Below are 19,243 nucleotides of genomic sequence, written 5' to 3'. Positions count from 1 at the left end.
GATCATGCAATGGACCATCTGGAATCGGTAACACTTCAGTTCTGGCCCAAGTATGCCTGTAGTTGTTATGAATCACAACCGTATTCCTTTATATTTGCTCTTCAGGACTTCTGGTGGCCATGACCTTGTCTCATGTGACAACAAATAGACAGGACTAAATTCAGTTTAGCATTTTAATGACTGAATTAGATGAACCACAGATAATCCATTCATTAGCTTAGGCATCAGCTATCAGAATGGTGGTCTATCATAACAGGCAAAGCACACGATTAGAGTAAGATTACCTGGCATCTATTACTAAGTCATGCTAACTTACTGACACTGAATAAATCACTCAATTCCTTTAGGCCTCCATTTTCATATCTACCAAATCAAGATATCACCTTTTACCCAGTCTATTTCCCAAGGTTGTAATAAAATTTAAGATAATATGTGCAAAAGTATGGTGGAAGTTATAATGCACGAGGCAATGTGACTTACCCACTTCTGTGTCCTCAGAGCCCAGTATAGGGTTTGGCGTTCCATAAATGTCTGTTGAATAAATGAAAGAATGAGTGAAATTTACAGTGGGATGGCAACCAAAAAAAAAAACCATCCTGTTAACACAACATATGTCTATACAATCAAAGGTATTAGGGAGTATTTGGGACAACTACCTATATAAATCAAGCCAAATAAAATATTTAGACTTTTACTTGAAGACTTTTTAAAGAGGTTATTTCAAACCATGATATTAAACTATAGACTACTCTCAGTTTAGCTTGTTAAGTCCTTTGATTTAGAAAAGTGGAAGCTATTTTTACCCAAAGCAGGGAAAGGAGAAGGGCAAAGAAAAAAAGAATTCAACATTGCTCAGCAGATGGGTACAAGAAAGAGCTTTTAAAAAAAAACAAAACAGAAGAATGTGTGTTTCTTTTTAGTAATTTCTATATCTGGAATATAAACAGCTATCGAATTGTTTCAATGTTGACATAAGATATGAAGGAGAGAAGAAACTATATTGTGCTCTGGCCAAGATGTTTCAGGTGCCAAGAATTCTACCCAATTAGTACACAAAAGGAATACCCAGGAGAATCAAGAGCAAGCTATTCCTACAATAAAACTGGATTCCACTGAAAATGCCTACTCAGCATAATATCCATAAGCTAGGGCAGAAAAATACATCTCTTCTCCTGGGAGACTACCTTTAATGCTACTTGAAATTATGAATTGAGATTCTGAAAGTCTGTTTTGTTAGTTCTGTTTGCTCCACCTTGGCCTGAATTTAAATTTTATCAAGGACCACATTTCCAGATAGTTCTCTCTGATTTTGAAACCATGGGTAATCATTAGTTAAATCCATTTCACCTGTAATCTGCCTTCACTAATCAAGGTCGTTTTAATTGTTGCTGCAAAAGACTCACATGTCCTCCAAGCTGCATATAGCCTAAACGGTAAGATGTTTGCCTGAGTCGTCTTCAGGAGCTTGAAGTCAGCTGCGTCTAGTTCGAGCTGAGCTGGTTAAGACCTGTTAGGACCACCGACCCTCCAACTGCGCATGCGCGAGTGTCCGCCCAGTGACCTTTCGAAATGCGGAGGCCTGTAGCCTAGTTACACCTGCGCAGAATGTCAATTACCACCCCTTTTCCAATCACTTTCCCCACGCTTCCCACGCCTCAGACAGGCCTGCTTCTTTATTAGTTGTCCGGTAAATACCCGGAGCCGCTTGCCTTCGCGGAGGTGGATTTGAAGTTTGTTCTCCAGTTTCCTCGTTGGGTTGCCTTGCGAATAAGCCCTCTCTTTGCTGCAAACCTCAACGTCAGTGTTTTGGCTTGCTGTGCAGCGAGCAAGACGAGCCTGGTTCGGTAACGATTTCTCATGCTTAAAGTTTTCAGGGATGTAGTATTGTTTTCCCTTTTCTAAGTTTTTACTTTCCAAAGCACCATCTTCATTTGGAAAAATTCTAGGAGTTCTTGGATTTGTTGAACCTACGTGAAGCAACTTTTTCAATTTTCTAGATATCTGCTCAAGAGAGACCAACAGGTAGCTGCTCTTCCGAGCTCTTTCTCTTCCTTAGTCTAGCAAAAATTGCAGGAAGAATGAAAAATAAATCTTGACCAGAAAACTCACCTTAGATATCAATTTCTGGCCTTTTTTATTCCCCTGCAAAGCAAAAGATACAATTGATTCCCCAGTAAACAGTTAGGTTTGTTCTACTTCGGAAGCATAAGCTTTGACCCAGAAATATCTTGTTCAAGGTTCAAGATCCAAAGCAGGTCCTGTAGATGATGCTTCAGCATCAACCAGTGGCTTCACGCTGCCTGGGTTCAAGTCCCCGTTCCACCACTTACTAGCCTTGTGACCTTGGACAAGTGAGTAAACCTCTGTCTGCCTCAGTCTCATCTGTGAAATGGGGATAGTATATGTTACTAATACCTCTGTCCTAGCCTTGTGGTGAAGATTGAGTTAAAAGTTTAGAGTGTCTGGCATGTGTAAAAACTATGTGTATGTTTGTGATGGTGATGATGAGGATGGTCATGTTGGTGATGGCGAGGATGATGATTCTCCCTCCTTGGAATGCTGGTCAGGGCACACGTGAAATGCTTTATTAGTCGAAGTGACCAAGGACTAAAGTCTCGGTAACTGGCATGATGTAGAGAAGGGACCACTAACAACTCAGAATGCCATAGCCATAGGGGATGCACAACAGTATTACCCAGGAAGTGTCCCAGCCCCTCTTTTGCCTTTTCCAATATGGGAAAAGTCTCCACATTCCAATCAGGAAATTAATCCTCTCACCCAAGAGGAAACTATCACCTCTCATGTTGTCACCACTGAGGACAGATCGCGGGGGCAAAGGAGGTGAGTACTAGTCGAGGGGGACATAAGGAGGAAGCAATGAGAGAGCAGGAGGGCAGCCCTGGGCAGGGGAAAGCCATTCCCAGGTCTTAAGTAACTGCCAGCAGCATAATAGGGGATATTGGAGAGAACAAACTGCCTGTGTAGTACTGTTGATTTATAATCCTTGTCTGGCTTCAGCGGTGCCCTGGCGGAGCTGACGGGCCATCCCGTCGGAGATATGTGTAATACACCAACTTACTGTGACCTAGGAAAGTCTGCCAAGGATGTCTTCAGCAAAGGATATGGGTTTAGCATGGTCAAAATAGATCTGAGAACCAAGTTATGTAGTGGAGTGGAATTTTCTACTTCTGGTCATGCTTACACTGTTACAGGGAAAGCATCAGGCAACCTAGAAACCAAATACAAGATTTGTAACTATGGACTGACCTTCACCCAAAAGTGGAACACAGACAATACTCTTGGGACAGAAATCTCTTCGGAGAGTAAGTTGAAACTCAACTCAAGTTCATTCAACTCAATGCATAAGTTCAACTCAAGGGTTGAAACTGACTCTTGATACCATATTTGTCCCGAACACAGGAAAGAAGAGTGTTAAATTGAAAGCCTCCTATAAACGGGATTGTTTCAGTCCTGGCAATAATGTTGATACAGATTTTTCTGGACAAACCATCTATGGCTGGGCTGTGTTGGTCTTTGAAGGTTGGCTTGCTGGCTATCAGATGAGTTTAGACACAGCCAAATCCAAACTGTCACAGAATAATTTCACCCTGGGTTACAAGGCCGCAGACTACCAGCTGCATACTCACGTGAACGATGGCATTGAATTTGGAGGGTGGATCTACCAGAAGGTGAACAAGAAGACTGAAACACCAATAAACCTTGCGTGGATGGCAGGCAGGAACAACACACGTTTTGGCATCGCTGCTAAGTACAAGCTGGATTGTAGAACTTCTCTATCTGCTAAAGTAAATAATGCCAGCCTGATTGGACTGGGTTATACTCAGACCCTTCGACCAGGAGTGAAACTGACCCTGTCAGCTCTCATCCATGGAAAGAACTTCAGTGCAGGAGGACACAAGGTCGGGCTGGGATTTGAGCTAGAAGCTTAATGTGGTTTTGAATAAAGCATCAGCTTTGTCCCTGGAGGTGGAGAGAAATGAACCCACTATGTTTTGGCCTTAAAATTCTTCTGTGAAATTTCAAAAGTATGAACATTTTATCCTTCCAAAGAACTGTAATCTTCCCCACACTGAAGCCCAGATATCGAGTCCATCCTAAGGGAGGTGCTTGAAGGCATGTCCGGAAGTTGTCACGTGCGTGCCACATTTCAGTTCAGTCCCGCAGTGTTATTTTCAATGTGTTGCTCAGCGACGGTGTAGTGTCATGTTACAAAGGAGATGACCTGACCCTCCAGCTGTCCACACGTCCTGCGTGTCCCACACCACTTTTTCATGACCTTGTAATATATTGGTCTCTGTGCGATAGTGGAATCTTTGGTTTTGCATCAGAGTAAAATAAACCCAACACATTTGGAAAAAAAAATCCTTGTCTGAAAACAACTTTGAATGGTTAAGAGACAAACTATAACAATCAGCAAAAAGGAGTATGGACCACAGTAGAGAAAATGACATCCCACCCCGTGAGGGACACGCAGATCAGCAGAACTGCGTCAACCCGGGACAGAGGAAATCCAGAACTACCTCACAGCTACACTGGGCTAAGGGTATAGATTTGTGTAGCTGTTGTCTATGACATTAGCATATTCTAATAATAATATTAAGAATGGATGAGCACCCACTATGTGCTAGGCACCATTTTAAGCACTTGTTCATTGCAGGGAAGCAGTGGTAGGGATTTGAAATAACTTGAAGAACCTCTGTTCATAGCAATCAAATGAGCCTCACAGAAATAAAACTATTCAACTTCTAAACAAATCCACGTATTTAGAAATGTTTCTAATGCAACTAATAGGTAAAGTGTATGAACAGGTCCTGAACTGTGGAATCCCCATGGCCACTGGCAAGCTAACTTCTACATCCTTGTGATTTAAAAATGGAACATTCAACCTGCTAAAATCTAGGATAGTATTTCCCTAGGCAAGAGCAATAGAACATAGATCTGGAGGTGCTAAGGTTAGTTTGCAAAGAGAAAACATCTCTTGGTCTAAAAGTTCTGGAAAATACTGCTTTAAGCAAAGTTGAACTGTTTTTGTTTGGTTTTGTTACCTTATGTTTTACTGAGGAATGTCTCAGAACCTTTAATGAGCTAATGAGCATGGTCAATCCCTAAGAAAGGGACGGCAGAGGCAGGGTTTTCCAAATTATCTGATAGAATTCTTCCCCAGCACCCCCTGCAGCATCTTCCACAACTATTTAGGAAATGCAAGTATGGTTCATTCTCCCCCCGCCAGGAATCTAACCCATTCCAAGACCCAGACACTTATCCATGTTCTTCAGAGAGAAAACAATCAGAAAAAAGCTTCCAACTTCTTTCCTTCGTGTATTAGTTAAGGTAACACAGCTGCTATAACAGATTAACCTCAATCTCATTGACTTCACACAATAAAATTTAATTTTTCCTTAAGCAGCAGTCATCCATGCAAGTGGAATCACCTAGGAAGCTCTGAAAAATACGATTTCTGTGCCCCACCCCCAGACGTACTGATTTGATTGTTCTGGAGTAGGGTAGACATTGGGAAAAAAAAAAAAAAATTTAAGCTTCTCCAAAATTCTAAATGAGGTTGAAATCCAGTGAACCAAGGGATTGTAAGGACTTCCTCATCTGGCGTCTTCTCATTCAGACCTCTGGGTTAGCCTCTGAAGGGCTTATCTGTACCAGAATTTTCTTGGATTATTGATCAATATAATGTAATGTTGTTTCAAAAATCCAGAGAGAAAGATTTTGCAGAGTAAGGATTATTTAACCAAAACTAGTCTCTAACTGCCAGTCTCCCAATTAACTCAATGTCATGAGATGTGCCTAACCTCTCTGCCTCAGTTTCCTCATCTATAAAATGGGGAGAACAATCCTATTTCACCAAGAATTATGAGGATTAAATAGGTTAATCCATGGAGAAGTCTAACATAGTGAGAAGCACATAGTAAGTTTTCAACAAATGTTGGCTATTGTTATTTTTCTTACTTTCAAATGCAGGTCTCTGCTCTAAGCTGCTGGGGACACAGAAGATGAAGGCTAGCCCCTCTCTGCAAGGAATTCACAACTGGGCACAGGAGACAGACATACAGACCAGAGAATTATGATGGATATGACTGGGCTTTCATAGAATGATGCGCAAAATGCTGGGAAAGTCTCCAAGATGAGATTGGAGGAGCAGGACAGGAAGCCTTCCTGGAAGAGATGCCATTAGATCTGGGCCTCAAAGGGTAAGATGAGACCTACAGACTCAGTTATTTGCTACTGAAGTGACCTGGAATAGGGGAGAGAATGGGTCAAAAACCCAACCAATGGCATCTGCAAAGAGACATTTCTTTGTGGTAGAGTTTGCCACCATCCTCGTCCAAGTCAAGGACCCGGCCTTCTGCAACATCCCCTCCGTTCCTGGAACTGTGCCCATTTATGGGCATCCCTGCTTAAACTGCCTGATGGCAAGCTCAGACCTTTGCATTCAGGGGGAGAGGCCTGCAGTTTTCCATGGTGTGGCTGCGTAAATGTTGGCAGGGCCTGGGGCCAGAAGTAGGCAGGACCAGAGGCGGATGGGCAGGGCAGTAGGAGGCAGGAGCTTTTTCTTGGGAGTTTCATAAGGCACAAAAATTCCAGACCATGTCTCTGCCTCAGCGCCTTGAGGATATCCTGTCATTGAGCCAGACGTGTATACAGTTGAGAGTGGCCGATTTCACCACGACCCCTAGATTGGCCATTTTTCCTGTCTAGAGGCAGTTCTCACAGATCATCTGTTTCAATCCAGGAAAAGGAGAGGAAAAGATTTAAAAGCAAACACTGAAATGAGAAAGAATTCACTGGGCGTTCATCAGACTAAGTTAATGTAGCTAAATAGTCCTGACAGGTGCCTGACGTGGAGAAGAAGCAAATATTTCCTCATCATGCTACAAATTTTAATACTTCTTTTTCTTGGATTGGCGGCACAAAGTCTCTGTTCCCTGCCTGAAACTGCAGAGCAGGTAAGATGAAACTTGCGTTTTTTAAAAATGTGCTTACGTTCACGATTGTGTACATAAACTTTTTTGCTTTCCTACGTTGTCATAGGTAAATGGTACTATCTGGACTTCACAAAATAGATAGCTTGTGGAGAATAGGATGCTAATGGGGATCTGTCTGAAGGGGTGCTAACCCCGTTCTATTCCTGTGTTAAAACGCCATTGTTGGGATCTCTGATTTAAGTGCTAACATCCCTCTATCCATTGTGGATTTTGCTATCCTTTTGGTCGGTTTGCTTTAATGAATACCTCCCGTTGCATCATTCTGAATGTAGAAAATAACAATGGCTGTAGAGAGCTGAGTAGAGAGGAGCTCTGCAGAATTCCAGGTTGGGTGATAACTGATTGAGAAACACAGTGTCACCAAACGTGCCAGGAATCCATCCATCTACCTACCAAGAGTTGAGTAGAAGTACCCAGGGCAGTCGAGTGGATAGTCCTTGTGAAGGACACCAGCACTCTTGCCTGTCCAGCAGGCTCACGTGAGTTGTCATCATATAGCAGGTTCAATACCAGTTCTGCAGCAAGTCCAGGCTAAAGGAGGGTATGTGAGGGACTTTCCTGGCAGTCCAGTGGTTAGGACTCCATGCTTCCACAGCAGGGGGCATGGGTTCAATCCCTGGGTGGGGAACTAAGATCCTGCATGCTGCGCAGCCAAAAATAAAAATAAATAAAGGGGAGGTATGTGAGAGGCAATCTGAGTGATTTATTTAAAATGTATTTCACGAGATAGGATTTCTGCTCTATTAATAATAAAACATAAACATGATTCTGCATCTGTGCCAGGCAATTATTTTTACATATGTATATATTCTTTTTTCATATTCCTTTCCATTATGGTTTATCACAGGATACTGAGTATAGGTCTCTGTGCCATACAATAGGACCTTGTGATTTATCCATTCTCTATAGAATAGTTTGCATCTGCCAATCCCAAACTCCCAATCCATCCCTCCCCTATCCCCCCACCCCCTTGGCAACCACAATTCTGTTCTCTATGTCTGTGAATCTGTTTTGTGCCAGACACATTTTTATCAACACCAATTATTCTCCAGTTGGCTATACTCTGATAAGGTTTTTCACTGAAACATTGGAAGATGGCATAAGGGTTAAGTGCTCCAGCTATGAGGTTAGATAGAGGCAAGTTTGAACTGGGGCTTTTCTTTGTTTAACAACTATTTGAGGACCAGTCACTGCTCCATGGCTTACTAGCTGTTGAACCCTGAGCGTGTTACTTAGTCCCTCTGAGCTTCAGTTTCTCCCCATCATTGCTCCACAGACAGCAGTAATTATCATCCACATCACCACCATCATCATCATTGTTGAGTGCTTGCTTTTAGTACACAAGTCAGGCCTTGACTGATTTTAAAGCTGAGTTTACTTTTTAGACGGGACTGTATGAGAGAGAGAATGAGCCTTTCCATTTGAAAAGGACAGTTTGAAGATCAAAGGATTCCTTGAAGAGAGAGTATTCTGGCTTACTAAGAAAAGAAAAAGTACTGTCACCCCATAAACTTATCCAAATGGGAAACCCTAATGTAAAGAAAATCCTGCTTAAAAGAAGTGTAGATATGCCCTAACCATTAAAGGGAATTAATTCAAACAATATCTAAGAGTGGCTTTTATTATTTCACAAAGAACATTCTAGTGCTGTTTTGGTTCATAAAGATCACCAAATGAAAGCTGCCAGTAAAAACAGATTTTGTTTTCTATACCCCACTATACAGTATGGGGAAGAGCAATGACTGATCAAGGAATCATAAGGCCACTAACTGACAGTGTGACCTTGGGCAAGTCACTGGACCTACCCCCACCTCAGTTTTCTCCCCACTAAAATGAGGATGATGATACCTCCCCTACTTGTCTTTAGGGTGGTCAAGATCAAATAAGATGATGCCTTTGGAAGTGTGCATAACCATATATTGCCCTGTAAATGTAAGCTTTCTTCTTATGCAGCCTTTACATATTTCAATGAACTTAGAAGTAGTTATTTTCCCACCACCCGTAACCTAATGCTGGGCCCAAGGGATAAGCTATGGGATGACAAAGAAATAGGAGAAGTGGTCCTCTCCGGCAAGGGGTTTTTAAGTGGAAAGAAAGACAACAGAATGTGCTCCACTGTCCAGCCATACGGAGAAGTCAAGAATGGAAGAGAAATGAGTGTGGTTTTGTGGACGTGGTGTTACACAGGGTGTTGAGGTGTGGCTAGCCAAGGGGAGGGGAAAGAACACTCCGATGAGGAGAGGCAACCAGCCAAACACAGGTAAGAACAGAAATGTCACAGGAACAAGCATTTATGGCCTATGATATTCTAGATACTGGGCTAGGTGATTTGCGTGTGTTATATCACTCAGGTCTCAATAACCTGCAGGGTGGTTATTAATATCCCCCCTTTACAGATGATGGCAAAAAATAAGGAGTTCATTCAAGACTGTATGCTTAGCAAGATACAAAGGTTGATTCTAAACTTAGGTCTTCTGAGCCTCAAGTTCAGTGTCTCTTCATTGTACAAAGCTGCTGCTTCTTAAGCTTGATGGGGAGATGAAGGAAACTTAAGAGGAGGATATCCATGAAGGATCAGCACCAGAATCGTGGACAAGGGATCCTGAAGACAAGACCGAAGTGTGTCTGTGTCATTCATTTTAACAGTGAATTCTCTGCCACCTGATGTTGCCAAGTGATTATTTCTAGTGTGTCTGTGATTTCCCGCAAGTCATTCATTCAAATGTCCATCGACAGATGAATGGACAAAGAAGATGTGGCACATATATACAACGGAATATTACTCAGCCATAAAAAGAAACGAAATTGAGCTATTTGTAATGAGGTGGCTGGACCTAGAGTCTGTCATACAGAGTGAAGTAAGTCAGAAAGAGAAAAACAAATACCATATGCTAATGCATATATATGGGATCTAAAAGAAAAAAAAAATGGCACTGATGAACCTAGCTGCAGGGCAGGAATAAAGATGTAGACATAGAGAATGGACTTGAGGACACGGGGAGGGGGAAGGGTAAGCTGGGATGAAGTGAGAGAGTGGCATGGACATATATACACTACCGAATGTAAAATAGTTAGCTAGTGGGAAGCAGCCGCATAGCACAGGGAGATCAGCTCCGTGCTTTGTGACCACCTAGAGGGGTGGGATAGGGAGGATGCGAGGGAGGCTCAAGAGGGAGGGGATATGGGGACATATGTATGCATGTGGCTGACTCACTTTGTTGTACAACAGAACAGAAACTAACACAGTATTGTGAAGCAATTAACTCCAATAAAGATCTATTAAAAAAAAGTCAAATATTTACTAAGCACTACTATGTGCTAGACACTGCTCTAGGTGCTTAAGGTACAGCAGAGAACAAGACAGGAAAAAATCTCTGCTCTTACAGAGCCCACGTTCTAGCTGGATTATAATCAAAAGATTGCAAACATCTTTGGAGCAGGAACTGTATGCTTCACAGCATTTAGCACCCAAACTAGACTATTCCTATGGAATTAATGCTGAAAGAATATTCTTGAGACCTATTGATCTATGATCAATTGATCTTGAATAACCTGCTTACAATTTCCCATTTGAAAAGTGTACCCTGCAGTATACTTCAGGTTTCCCATTTGGATATGTGTAAATAGTGACATTGCTCTACTTTGCTAGACTCCAGACTTGAGATCAGTTATGGCAAATGGGTGGTATGAGCAGTGCCTTCCCTTGCCCACAGCCGTGGTACACATTGCTTGTTGATTCCAACACTCCTTGCAGATAAGATGGAAAGACCCGCCAGTCATTACCAATCAACCTCATTGCCATCCCTGTCGTTTCATTTACATGAAGCTAATGGAGAAGATTGGCCAACCCAGGCTCTGCTAATGGGACTTGATTTTTTTTTTTTAATGTTTTCACAGGCAAAAAGATGTGATAAGAAGTCTCTCCTTACAATTAGGACTGAGTGCCAATCCTGCTCACTCAACTTTGGAATGAAATGCCCAGATGGTTACACCAAGATTACCAATGGCACCATAGGGATCCGAGATTGCAGGTACTCATTATGAGAATATATGTGTGCTGGAGTCTTGGAACTCAAAGGATTGTGAATTCAAATTGAAACTTCCCAACTTAAAAACTACAAAGCATTTCCATGATTTTCTCTTACTCTAAGGTTACATTGAACCCAAACTTCAGTAACTTACAACTATGACCTTGAGTCTAAAAAATATATTACAATTCATGTTTTCATACAAAATTGCACAAAAATATTCTGCCTTCATCTTGCCCTTCTTTATTTTGAAAATCTGGGGTTTGTTTCCTTTGGAAAAGGTTCTAGTCAGAACATGTTAAAAGCCTTGGGTCTGATAGTCATCTTACAAACTAGCTATGCACCCTGATACTAATTAGAACCCAAAGAAGGGAGACAAAGGAATTACAGCTTTCTTGCATTGTATGTGAGTGTAGCATTCTTGAAGCCCTCTTATGATTCAAAACTCTCATAATTCAAGGCTAATCCTTGCAAAGGATGACAAGCAGTTCTGCCCACCAACTCATGGTTGCAGCCATACAGCTCAAATGCAAACACAAATTTTAATTTACTCAGTCTACTAATTCAAAAATTAGACAGTACTCAATGAGTTTGTTTTTAATTTAGGGGTGAAGAATTAGAAGAATTTTGTATAAAATGAAACCACTAACACTGTTATATCACACTGTTTTAAATTCACGTTTGCTTAATGCGACTGTACTATATCCTAAAACCCCAAGTCATCATTTTTAATAGAAGTTTCCCAACATTACCTGGCCTGGAATTAGCAAGCATATACAGCAGTTAACCACTTAGTTACCAAAGTGGGCACACGTTTGCGACCAGATTCCCTGAGAAAGTACATCAGAAAGCTTTGGGGTTCAAGGTTAAAATTATATGGGCACTTTACTGAGAACTTTTTATACTGATTATTTTTTTTTTCATGGCCGAAGTGTGTACTTGGTTATGTATTCCACCCCACCTTCCCCCCAATTCCCACACACACAGCATATAAGATTATTGCATTCAGGCTGTCTGTTTTAGAATTGAGAACTTTGATCTGTCATTCAGCTATGCTGAAACAAACCCAAGACTGGTTTTTTTATATAAATTTTTTTTAACTGTAGTTGAATTCCAATGTTGTGTTAGTTTCAGGTGTACAGCAAAGTGATTCAATTATAAATATACATATATATTCTTTTTCATATTCTTTTCCCTTACAGTTTATTATAAGATACTGAATATAGTTCCCTGTGCTATACAGTAGTTCCTTATTATTTATCTATTTTATATATAGTAGTGTGTATCTGTTAATCCCAAACTCCTAATTTATCCTCCCCCCTCCCACTTTCCCCTTTGGTAACCATAAGTTTGTTTTCTATGCCAAGACTGGTTCTTGAGGGGACATTTTGGTTCTCTTTTGGGCTCCCCCTGTCCCCTTCTTTGTGAAGAGATGTCCCTGCCAAGATGCTCAACCTTTCAAAGAAATCATCAACTCTATCTCCAACTCGACTGCCCATAAAGCCAGTAGCTCTTTGGTGAATCAGCTACATTCCAGGGACTGGTTTAGGAGTACAACCTTGAACTCACCGTCACAGTATTCTTAACAGCCCAATAGTAAGAAATGATATTCATGGCTCTAGATACACTGAAGTCAAGTCCTAGAATAAGTCATCCATACAGAGATCCCTGTAAATAGACAAGTATTTAACCTCTGTAGACTAGCTATTCCAGAACTGTTCCTCAGCTGGTACAAAAACTGTTCTAAGGAACTCATGATTATATCAATAAAACCGTGGCAAATATTGCTCACTACAACACCTCTCACAGAAATTTTCTATCTATGGTATATGCAAAAAATGTGCAAATCCTGAATGGTCAGTTTATTTTAAATCCACAGGTACTGTGCATCACAAAACTCTTGATCTTTCCCTTCTTGCATTGGCTGCTAGGACACTCAGTGACAAGTCTGAAGCCCACCTCTAGCATGTGCCTGGAACCTAGCATCATTTCTTTCATCTACTAACTTCACTTCTAACATTTTAGATATCTCACCCTTATTTTCATCCTTCCCTGATTTTTTTCATGTTTCTTACAATTAAAGATGAATCATGATTATGCTTTATTTTACCTAGGAAGCAAAATGTGCTCAATCTACATATTTTAAAATATAGGCAAGTATAAAGACCTAAATAAAAATCTATGGAAATCTCGCTGCCCGGAGTTCACTACGTTGCCCTAATCATGGGTTAATGTCCTCTCTTTACCCTCCAAGGTACACCTTTGAGGTCAGAACATACTCGCTGTCTCTCCCTGGATGCCGCCATATCTGTAGGAAGGACTATCTCCAGCCTCAGTGCTGTCCAGGCCACTGGGGCCCAGACTGCATGGGTAAGTGGCACAACACTTTCCTTTGATGGTATTTGGTTCTCAATGTCTCATTTTACAGAAAGTCAAGAGGAAGGAAGCCTGATAAAAGAGAATGTTAGCATCTTTTTCTAGAAATTTCCATTTCCGTCTATATGTAGAAAATCTTTCTAGCCCTGTCAGCTTTTATATCAATATCTGCTTTCCTCCATTTAGAGATCTCTCTTTAAGACAATTCCTTTACAAGTCAGAAAAGGGGACAATTGAAAGGATATCCATTTCTATAAAAAAGATTATTGACCATAGAGAGGAAGTAAGACTGCTGGGCTATTATAACCTCAATACAATTTTCTTTAAGAAGATATTTGATTACAATACCTCAAAGACTGTAGTTATTGTTTAGCAACCAAGATAATCATTAACTCTTCTAAAACTTTGTCTTAGGATGCAATATCGAACTCTGTAATGGTCAGGTTCCATTGTAAGAAAAACCACTAGCCAATCCTGAGTCAATGGTATAGCTAGACTCCTCTGGTCGAGCATAGCATTTGTCAGCTGAAATTGAACTTCTATCCTGATTAAAGATGTTAACACTCAAGTAGTGACTAAGTCCCTGATATGACATGCAAATTACGTGAGATCCCTTTTGGGGCAGGAGTGATAGTAAAAATCAGGCGTTTTAATCATGAATTTACCATTTGTTTTCCATCTTCTAAGATGTAATGAAAACATCTCCTTAAGGATCTAAATACTTAAAGGGAGAGATTACTTCTCTTTTGCTTTGTTTTTCTTGTTAAAATAACATAAGCAAATTGCACACAGCTTGTAAAGTTTAGAAAGGTATAAAGAAAGAAAAAATAGTGACCTGTATTCTGTCACACATAGAAAACTATAAGTAGTTTGGCTTATTTCCTTGGTCTTTTTTTTTTCCATATGGCTTCTAAATAGTTGAGCCCACATTATATGCATAATGTTTCCTCCTGTTTTTTTAACTAATGATTAAATGAATAATAGCATCCATTTACTCCATATTGCTGACATTAGGTAATAGAGAAGTAGTTGGCCTATATAATGATTTAATTCTTAAAGCAAATTTTTAAGTTAGACTTTTTTATCCCCATTTTTCCTATGAGGAATCTGATTTAAAGATGATCTCTTGCCTGTCTCTTTCGGGCTGGTAAGTGAAGCAAGTTCAAGTTCAGGGCTTCCTGGCACCAAAGCCTGCTCTCTTTCTACTCTGTCCCACTGCCTGGAGCAGAACTTGTCTTAAAAAAAAAAAAAAAGAGAGACAGAGAGGTAGAGTCCCCAATGTGTTTCTAATTTCTCTTTTTTTCTGTATTTTTTATTTTATTTTTTCCCATTTTTTAATTTTTTTATTTTTTATACAAATTTATTTATTTTTATTTATTACTTTTGGCTGTGTAGGGTCTTCGTTGTTGTGCACGGGCTTTCTCTAGTTGCGGCGAGCGGGGGCTACTCTTCGTTGCGGTGCGCGGGCTTCTCATTGCGGTGGCTTCTCTTGTTGCGGAACACGGGCTCTAGAGTGCATGGGCTTCAGTAGATGTGGCGCTTGGGCTCAGTAGTTGTGGCTCGTGGGCTCTAGAGCACAGGCTCAGTAGTTGTGGCACATGGGCTTAGTTGCTCCACGGCATGTGGGATCTTCCTGGACCAGGGATTGAACCCGTGTCCCCTGCACTGGCAGGCGGATTCTTAACTACTGCACCACCCGGGAAGCCCCCCATTTTTTTAAATTGAGGTATAGCTGCTGTACAATATTATATGTTACAAGTATACAATATAGTGATTCACAATTTTTAAAGGTTACACTCCACTTATAAAATGCTGGCTATGTTCCCTATGTTGTACAATATATCATTGTAACTTATTTTATACCTAATAGTTTGTACCTCTTAATCTCCTACCCCAATATTGCCCCTCCCGCCTTTCTTCTCCCCCACTGGTAACCACTAGTTTATTCTCTATATCTGTGAGGTTGCTTATATTCACTAGTTTGTTGTATTTTTTAGACTCCACATATAAGTGATATTTGCAGTATTTGTTTTTCTCTGTCTGACTTATTTCGTTGAGCATAATACCCTCCAAGTTCATCCATGTTGTTGCAAATGGCAAAATTTCATTCTTTTTTATGGCTGAGTCATATTCCGTTGTGTGTATATATATATATATACACACACACACACACACACCACATCTTCTTTATGCAGTCATCTGTTGATGGATACTTAGATTACTTTCATATCTTGGTAATTGTAAATAATGCTGCTATGAATATTGGGGTGCATGTCTTTTTCGAATTAGTGTTTTTGTTTTTTCCAGACATATACCCAGGAGTGGAATTGCTGGATCATATGGTAGTTCTGTTTTTATTTTTTTTGAGGAAACTCCATACAGTTTTCCACAGTGGCTGCACAAATTTACATTCCCACCAACAGTGTACGAAGGTTTCCTTTTCACCACATCCTCGCCAACATTTTGTCATCTGTGTTTTTTTTGGTGATAGCCATTCTGGCAGGTGTGAGGTGACATCTCATTGTGGTTTTGATTTGCATTTCCCTGATGATTAGCGATGTTGAGCATTCCAATTTCTCTTTCGATTGGTAGGTCCCTTCAGCCTTCCCAGTCAATGTCTGGATTATGCTCCTTACCCTGGAAAGGTCAAGGTTTGGGGTTTAGGATACCCTGGCCCTTCTGTGTTAACCACTCTGCTCTGTTTCACCCCAGCACATTGGCACTTCATGTTTCAAAGCATTTGTCACATCAGAATCAAGCGATTAACCCAGAGTTCACGAACTTTTTTAGCATCAGATAGGGTCATGGTCACTTTCAGTTCATACAGTCATCAGGATAAAATTGAATTTTTTATTTGCTTTTCTCTTTCTAACCCATGGAAACTAATGTGATCTTAAGTTAATTAGACACACCGTAGACAAGAAAAGGCTTTGTCTAAGACGCAGTAATGAAAGTGACCACATCCAGCGTAGTGAATGACAGAATGACTTGCTGCTTCTCCAAGTCTCCTTAGCTGTCAAATGGGGGTAAAAAGTCCTACTCTACAAAACTCTAGGAGGGATTTTAAAACCTCAATATAGAGGAAAGTACTTAGCAGAGTCTATAACATAAGGAAGGCACTCTGTAGACATTTTATGAATAAATGAATGAGCGAATCACAATCAAAACAGACCTCTGATCATGAAAGGCGAATAAAGTGACTCCCTTTCCCTGAGCCCTTCTTAAACAGTGGGTTACTCGAAAAAATAGACGCAGCCAACAGGATTCAGGATCTTCAGTGGGTTTCATGCATCACACTGGGCTATGCAAAAATTGTGCACTACTCTCCCCTACAGTCAAAGGAGTCTGCAGGATTCCTTGAATGTTCAGGCCTTTCCTTGTGACAGGTCTCGAGGCCAGAGAAGCAAAACGTGAAAACCAAGGCTGTCCTCTCATTGGGGCAAAAGGGCACTTCGCTTTATCTTCATCTCCCAAACATACTAAATGTCTCAAAAGACTTCCTTCCTTTGGCTCAGGAAAGAGATAAATGCTCTACTCTGCCGTGTATTTCACTTCTCCCATTTTGTGGTGATGACAAGTGAGATCTTGGCTATCGCTTTACATTTCTGCAAGGATAAGCCCATTTTGGAGCTGCTGACGTATGTTCATCTTTCTTTTTGAGGAAGCACAAGCTCTGGAATAGCCTTCTTTCCAAGACAAGGGCAGAATCCACTTCCTTTTTGATGCATTGACAAAGACATTCACACTTAACACCTCTGGGTTACTTTTTAAATTATTTTAATAGTACCTTATTCAAAACCAGAAAACTCGACGATCAATTCTGAAAACTTAGAAAACAAAGAAGAGCACAATGAAAACAATTACTTATCTTCTAAAATTAGGAATAAGGCATGAATTCTCACCTGAGGAAAAAATATGTCATCCTGATGTAAGGAGGGTGTTTCTACTCAGGTTTAACTTGCTTTTCCCTCATTAAAACTTGTACAGCTTTGTCAGCTCTGCATATGGGAGTCTCATATGTGTTTTATTAGCACAGAAACATATTTTTAACCGTGAAACTTAAATCACATTTGAACAACCAATATTCTGTCTCAGAGGAAATACGTTTTTAAAATTTGAACATCCCAGTTCTTTATTATCGCACGGTGAACATTAACAGATCCGTGCAAAAACTCAGAGTAATGGAAAAAGAATGTGGGCGGAGGGTTACACAGAAACTTGACTGTGGCCAAAGCAATCTGATTATTTCAGAGGGAAATGGCCTTGATGCTTTGTGAGGTCAATGTCATCAAATTATGCACATTTATTTTTTTGCATCATGTTATTTGCATTTTCAGACCTCTTTTTCTTTCCTCTTGTATGTTCCCTGCCGTTCACTGCCTGGGTTGCAAAAAATGGACTACATGGATTTGAAACCACCCTGTGAGGCGTGTCCTTTTTGGCTCTGAGTGACGAATAACGCTGAGTTCACGTGAGGAACCTATTTTCACAACGGTTTCCCAGGCAGACAATTCCAACCAGAGCGATCAATGGAATATTTACCATTTTTAAAAACCAGGACATAGTCTCTGCCTAGCACTGTGCACCAGGCTTTGAAACAAAGGTGGTGACACTGGTAGCCACTTCTGGAGTTCCTGGGAGATAAAGTTACAGGGAGGTCCCTGGCCTCTTCCTGGCCAGGAAGTTCATTATCTGCCTTTAAAGGAACAGAACAGCTGATGATTTGCTGACAGCTTGTCAGGGGTAAGCCTCCTGCGTGAGCAAAGTCACGATGCAAGAGACCCCCAGAGTAGCAGTGACCAAAGGGAAATGTGATAATTGCTGAAAACAGCCTTATCAGCTGCTTGAGCCCTCCACCAGGCCTTAGAAACGTGCCCTTAGAACAAACTCTGGAATAATAGCTCTTTCAAGTGTGGTTGCTGAGAATGTCAGTTTTTACCATCTTTTTTGCCTAATGGGGACCTGAGGTGATAGAAAATGATTTGAGAAGCAGGAAAGAAATGTACACTTTTACTTTAAAATTTTTATTTTAAAACCGAACAAGTTGTTTTCATAAATTGTTAAAACATTCAATTTAGGACAACAAATGAAGGACTCTCCATACCCTCACATTCCTGCTATCTTTTTTTCCAAAGTTCCTTCCAGGGTTGGCCAACTCATAAAAATCGAGCATTTCTTGAGCCCCTACTGCTTGCTGCACATAATCCCCTATATGACAAGCCCAGTCCCTAACCCCAAGGAGCTCACAGACTGATGAGGGCGAGGGACACGAAAGCAGTCACACCTGAGAGTCCAGGTGAGGACTCTGGGACTTTGAGGGGTTTTGCAGCTCGCCCAACGAGAGCCAGCTAATAAGTGCAGAGCAGAGTGGGAAACAAGGGCCGTCTCACTGCAGAGCCCCAGCTCCAACCTATCCCTGTCTCCTTACCCAAATACCTGGTTGTGTGGCCAGGTCAACTGCTGGGAGGGCAGCCTGCCCACCACGAGCCTGCTCCTGGCAAACTTGCTTCCATTAGCTGGGTGCCTGTCACTGCCTGGAGTTGATTCCATGACACCCGAGTTCCCCCTAGTTCCATCCTAGCCCTGAGGGGCAGTGTGGTTTTACGGTAAGATTGTAGACCCTGAAGTTAGATTGCCTGGCTTCCATTCTCAGCTTTACCACATTCTCCTTCTGGGACCTTGCAAGTTACTTCCCCTCCCTGCCCAGTTGCCAGATTTAGCAAATAACGATGAAGGATACCCAGTTAAATCAATTGCAGATAAACAACAAATATGCATACAATATTTGGGACATGCTTATTCTAAACATTTATTCATTGT

General features: G+C 41.0%; 3 protein-coding genes across 7 annotated transcripts in view; 2 read left to right on the top strand and 1 right to left on the bottom strand.

Annotated features, from left to right (window-relative positions):
• Window positions 1–1,472, bottom strand: part of C11H12orf42 (chromosome 11 C12orf42 homolog) — a 244,834-nt gene extending 243,362 nt beyond the window's left edge. Inside the window, exons 1-2 of the mRNA XM_061205754.1 lie at window positions 1,404–1,472; window positions 481–531 (exon numbers count right to left, since the gene is read on the bottom strand). Of these exons, the coding sequence (XP_061061737.1) occupies window positions 481–531; window positions 1,404–1,421 (69 nt within the window). The 5' untranslated portion in view covers window positions 1,422–1,472. The remainder of the gene's footprint in view (window positions 1–480; window positions 532–1,403) is intronic.
• A 1,586-nt stretch (window positions 1,473–3,058) lies between these two features.
• Window positions 3,059–3,950, top strand: LOC133100510 (voltage-dependent anion-selective channel protein 3-like). Of its 5 annotated transcripts, none has more exons than XM_061204690.1 (3): window positions 3,059–3,327; window positions 3,368–3,431; window positions 3,636–3,950. In XM_061204690.1, the coding sequence occupies exons 1-3, from the start codon at window positions 3,059–3,061 to the stop codon at window positions 3,948–3,950; spliced, it is 648 nt and encodes a 215-aa protein (XP_061060673.1). The 5 variants fall into 5 exon arrangements, with proteins under 5 accessions (XP_061060673.1, XP_061060671.1, XP_061060669.1 ...); XM_061204688.1 differs by having other exon boundaries at window positions 3,368–3,647; window positions 3,777–3,950; XM_061204686.1 differs by having other exon boundaries at window positions 3,368–3,689; window positions 3,777–3,950.
• Window positions 3,951–6,902: 2,952 nt separating this feature from the next.
• STAB2 (stabilin 2) overlaps window positions 6,903–19,243 on the top strand; it is a 157,826-nt gene continuing 145,485 nt past the window's right edge. Inside the window, exons 1-3 of the mRNA XM_061206574.1 lie at window positions 6,903–6,980; window positions 10,917–11,050; window positions 13,302–13,417. Coding sequence (XP_061062557.1) covers window positions 6,903–6,980; window positions 10,917–11,050; window positions 13,302–13,417 — 328 coding nt within the window. The remainder of the gene's footprint in view (window positions 6,981–10,916; window positions 11,051–13,301; window positions 13,418–19,243) is intronic.

The sequence above is a fragment of the Eubalaena glacialis genome, chromosome 11 (assembly GCF_028564815.1).
Source record: "Eubalaena glacialis isolate mEubGla1 chromosome 11, mEubGla1.1.hap2.+ XY, whole genome shotgun sequence".
NCBI lineage: Eukaryota > Metazoa > Chordata > Mammalia > Artiodactyla > Balaenidae > Eubalaena > Eubalaena glacialis.
Note: the sequence above shows the minus strand (reverse complement) of the source record. Positions and strands in the feature narration are given on the sequence as shown.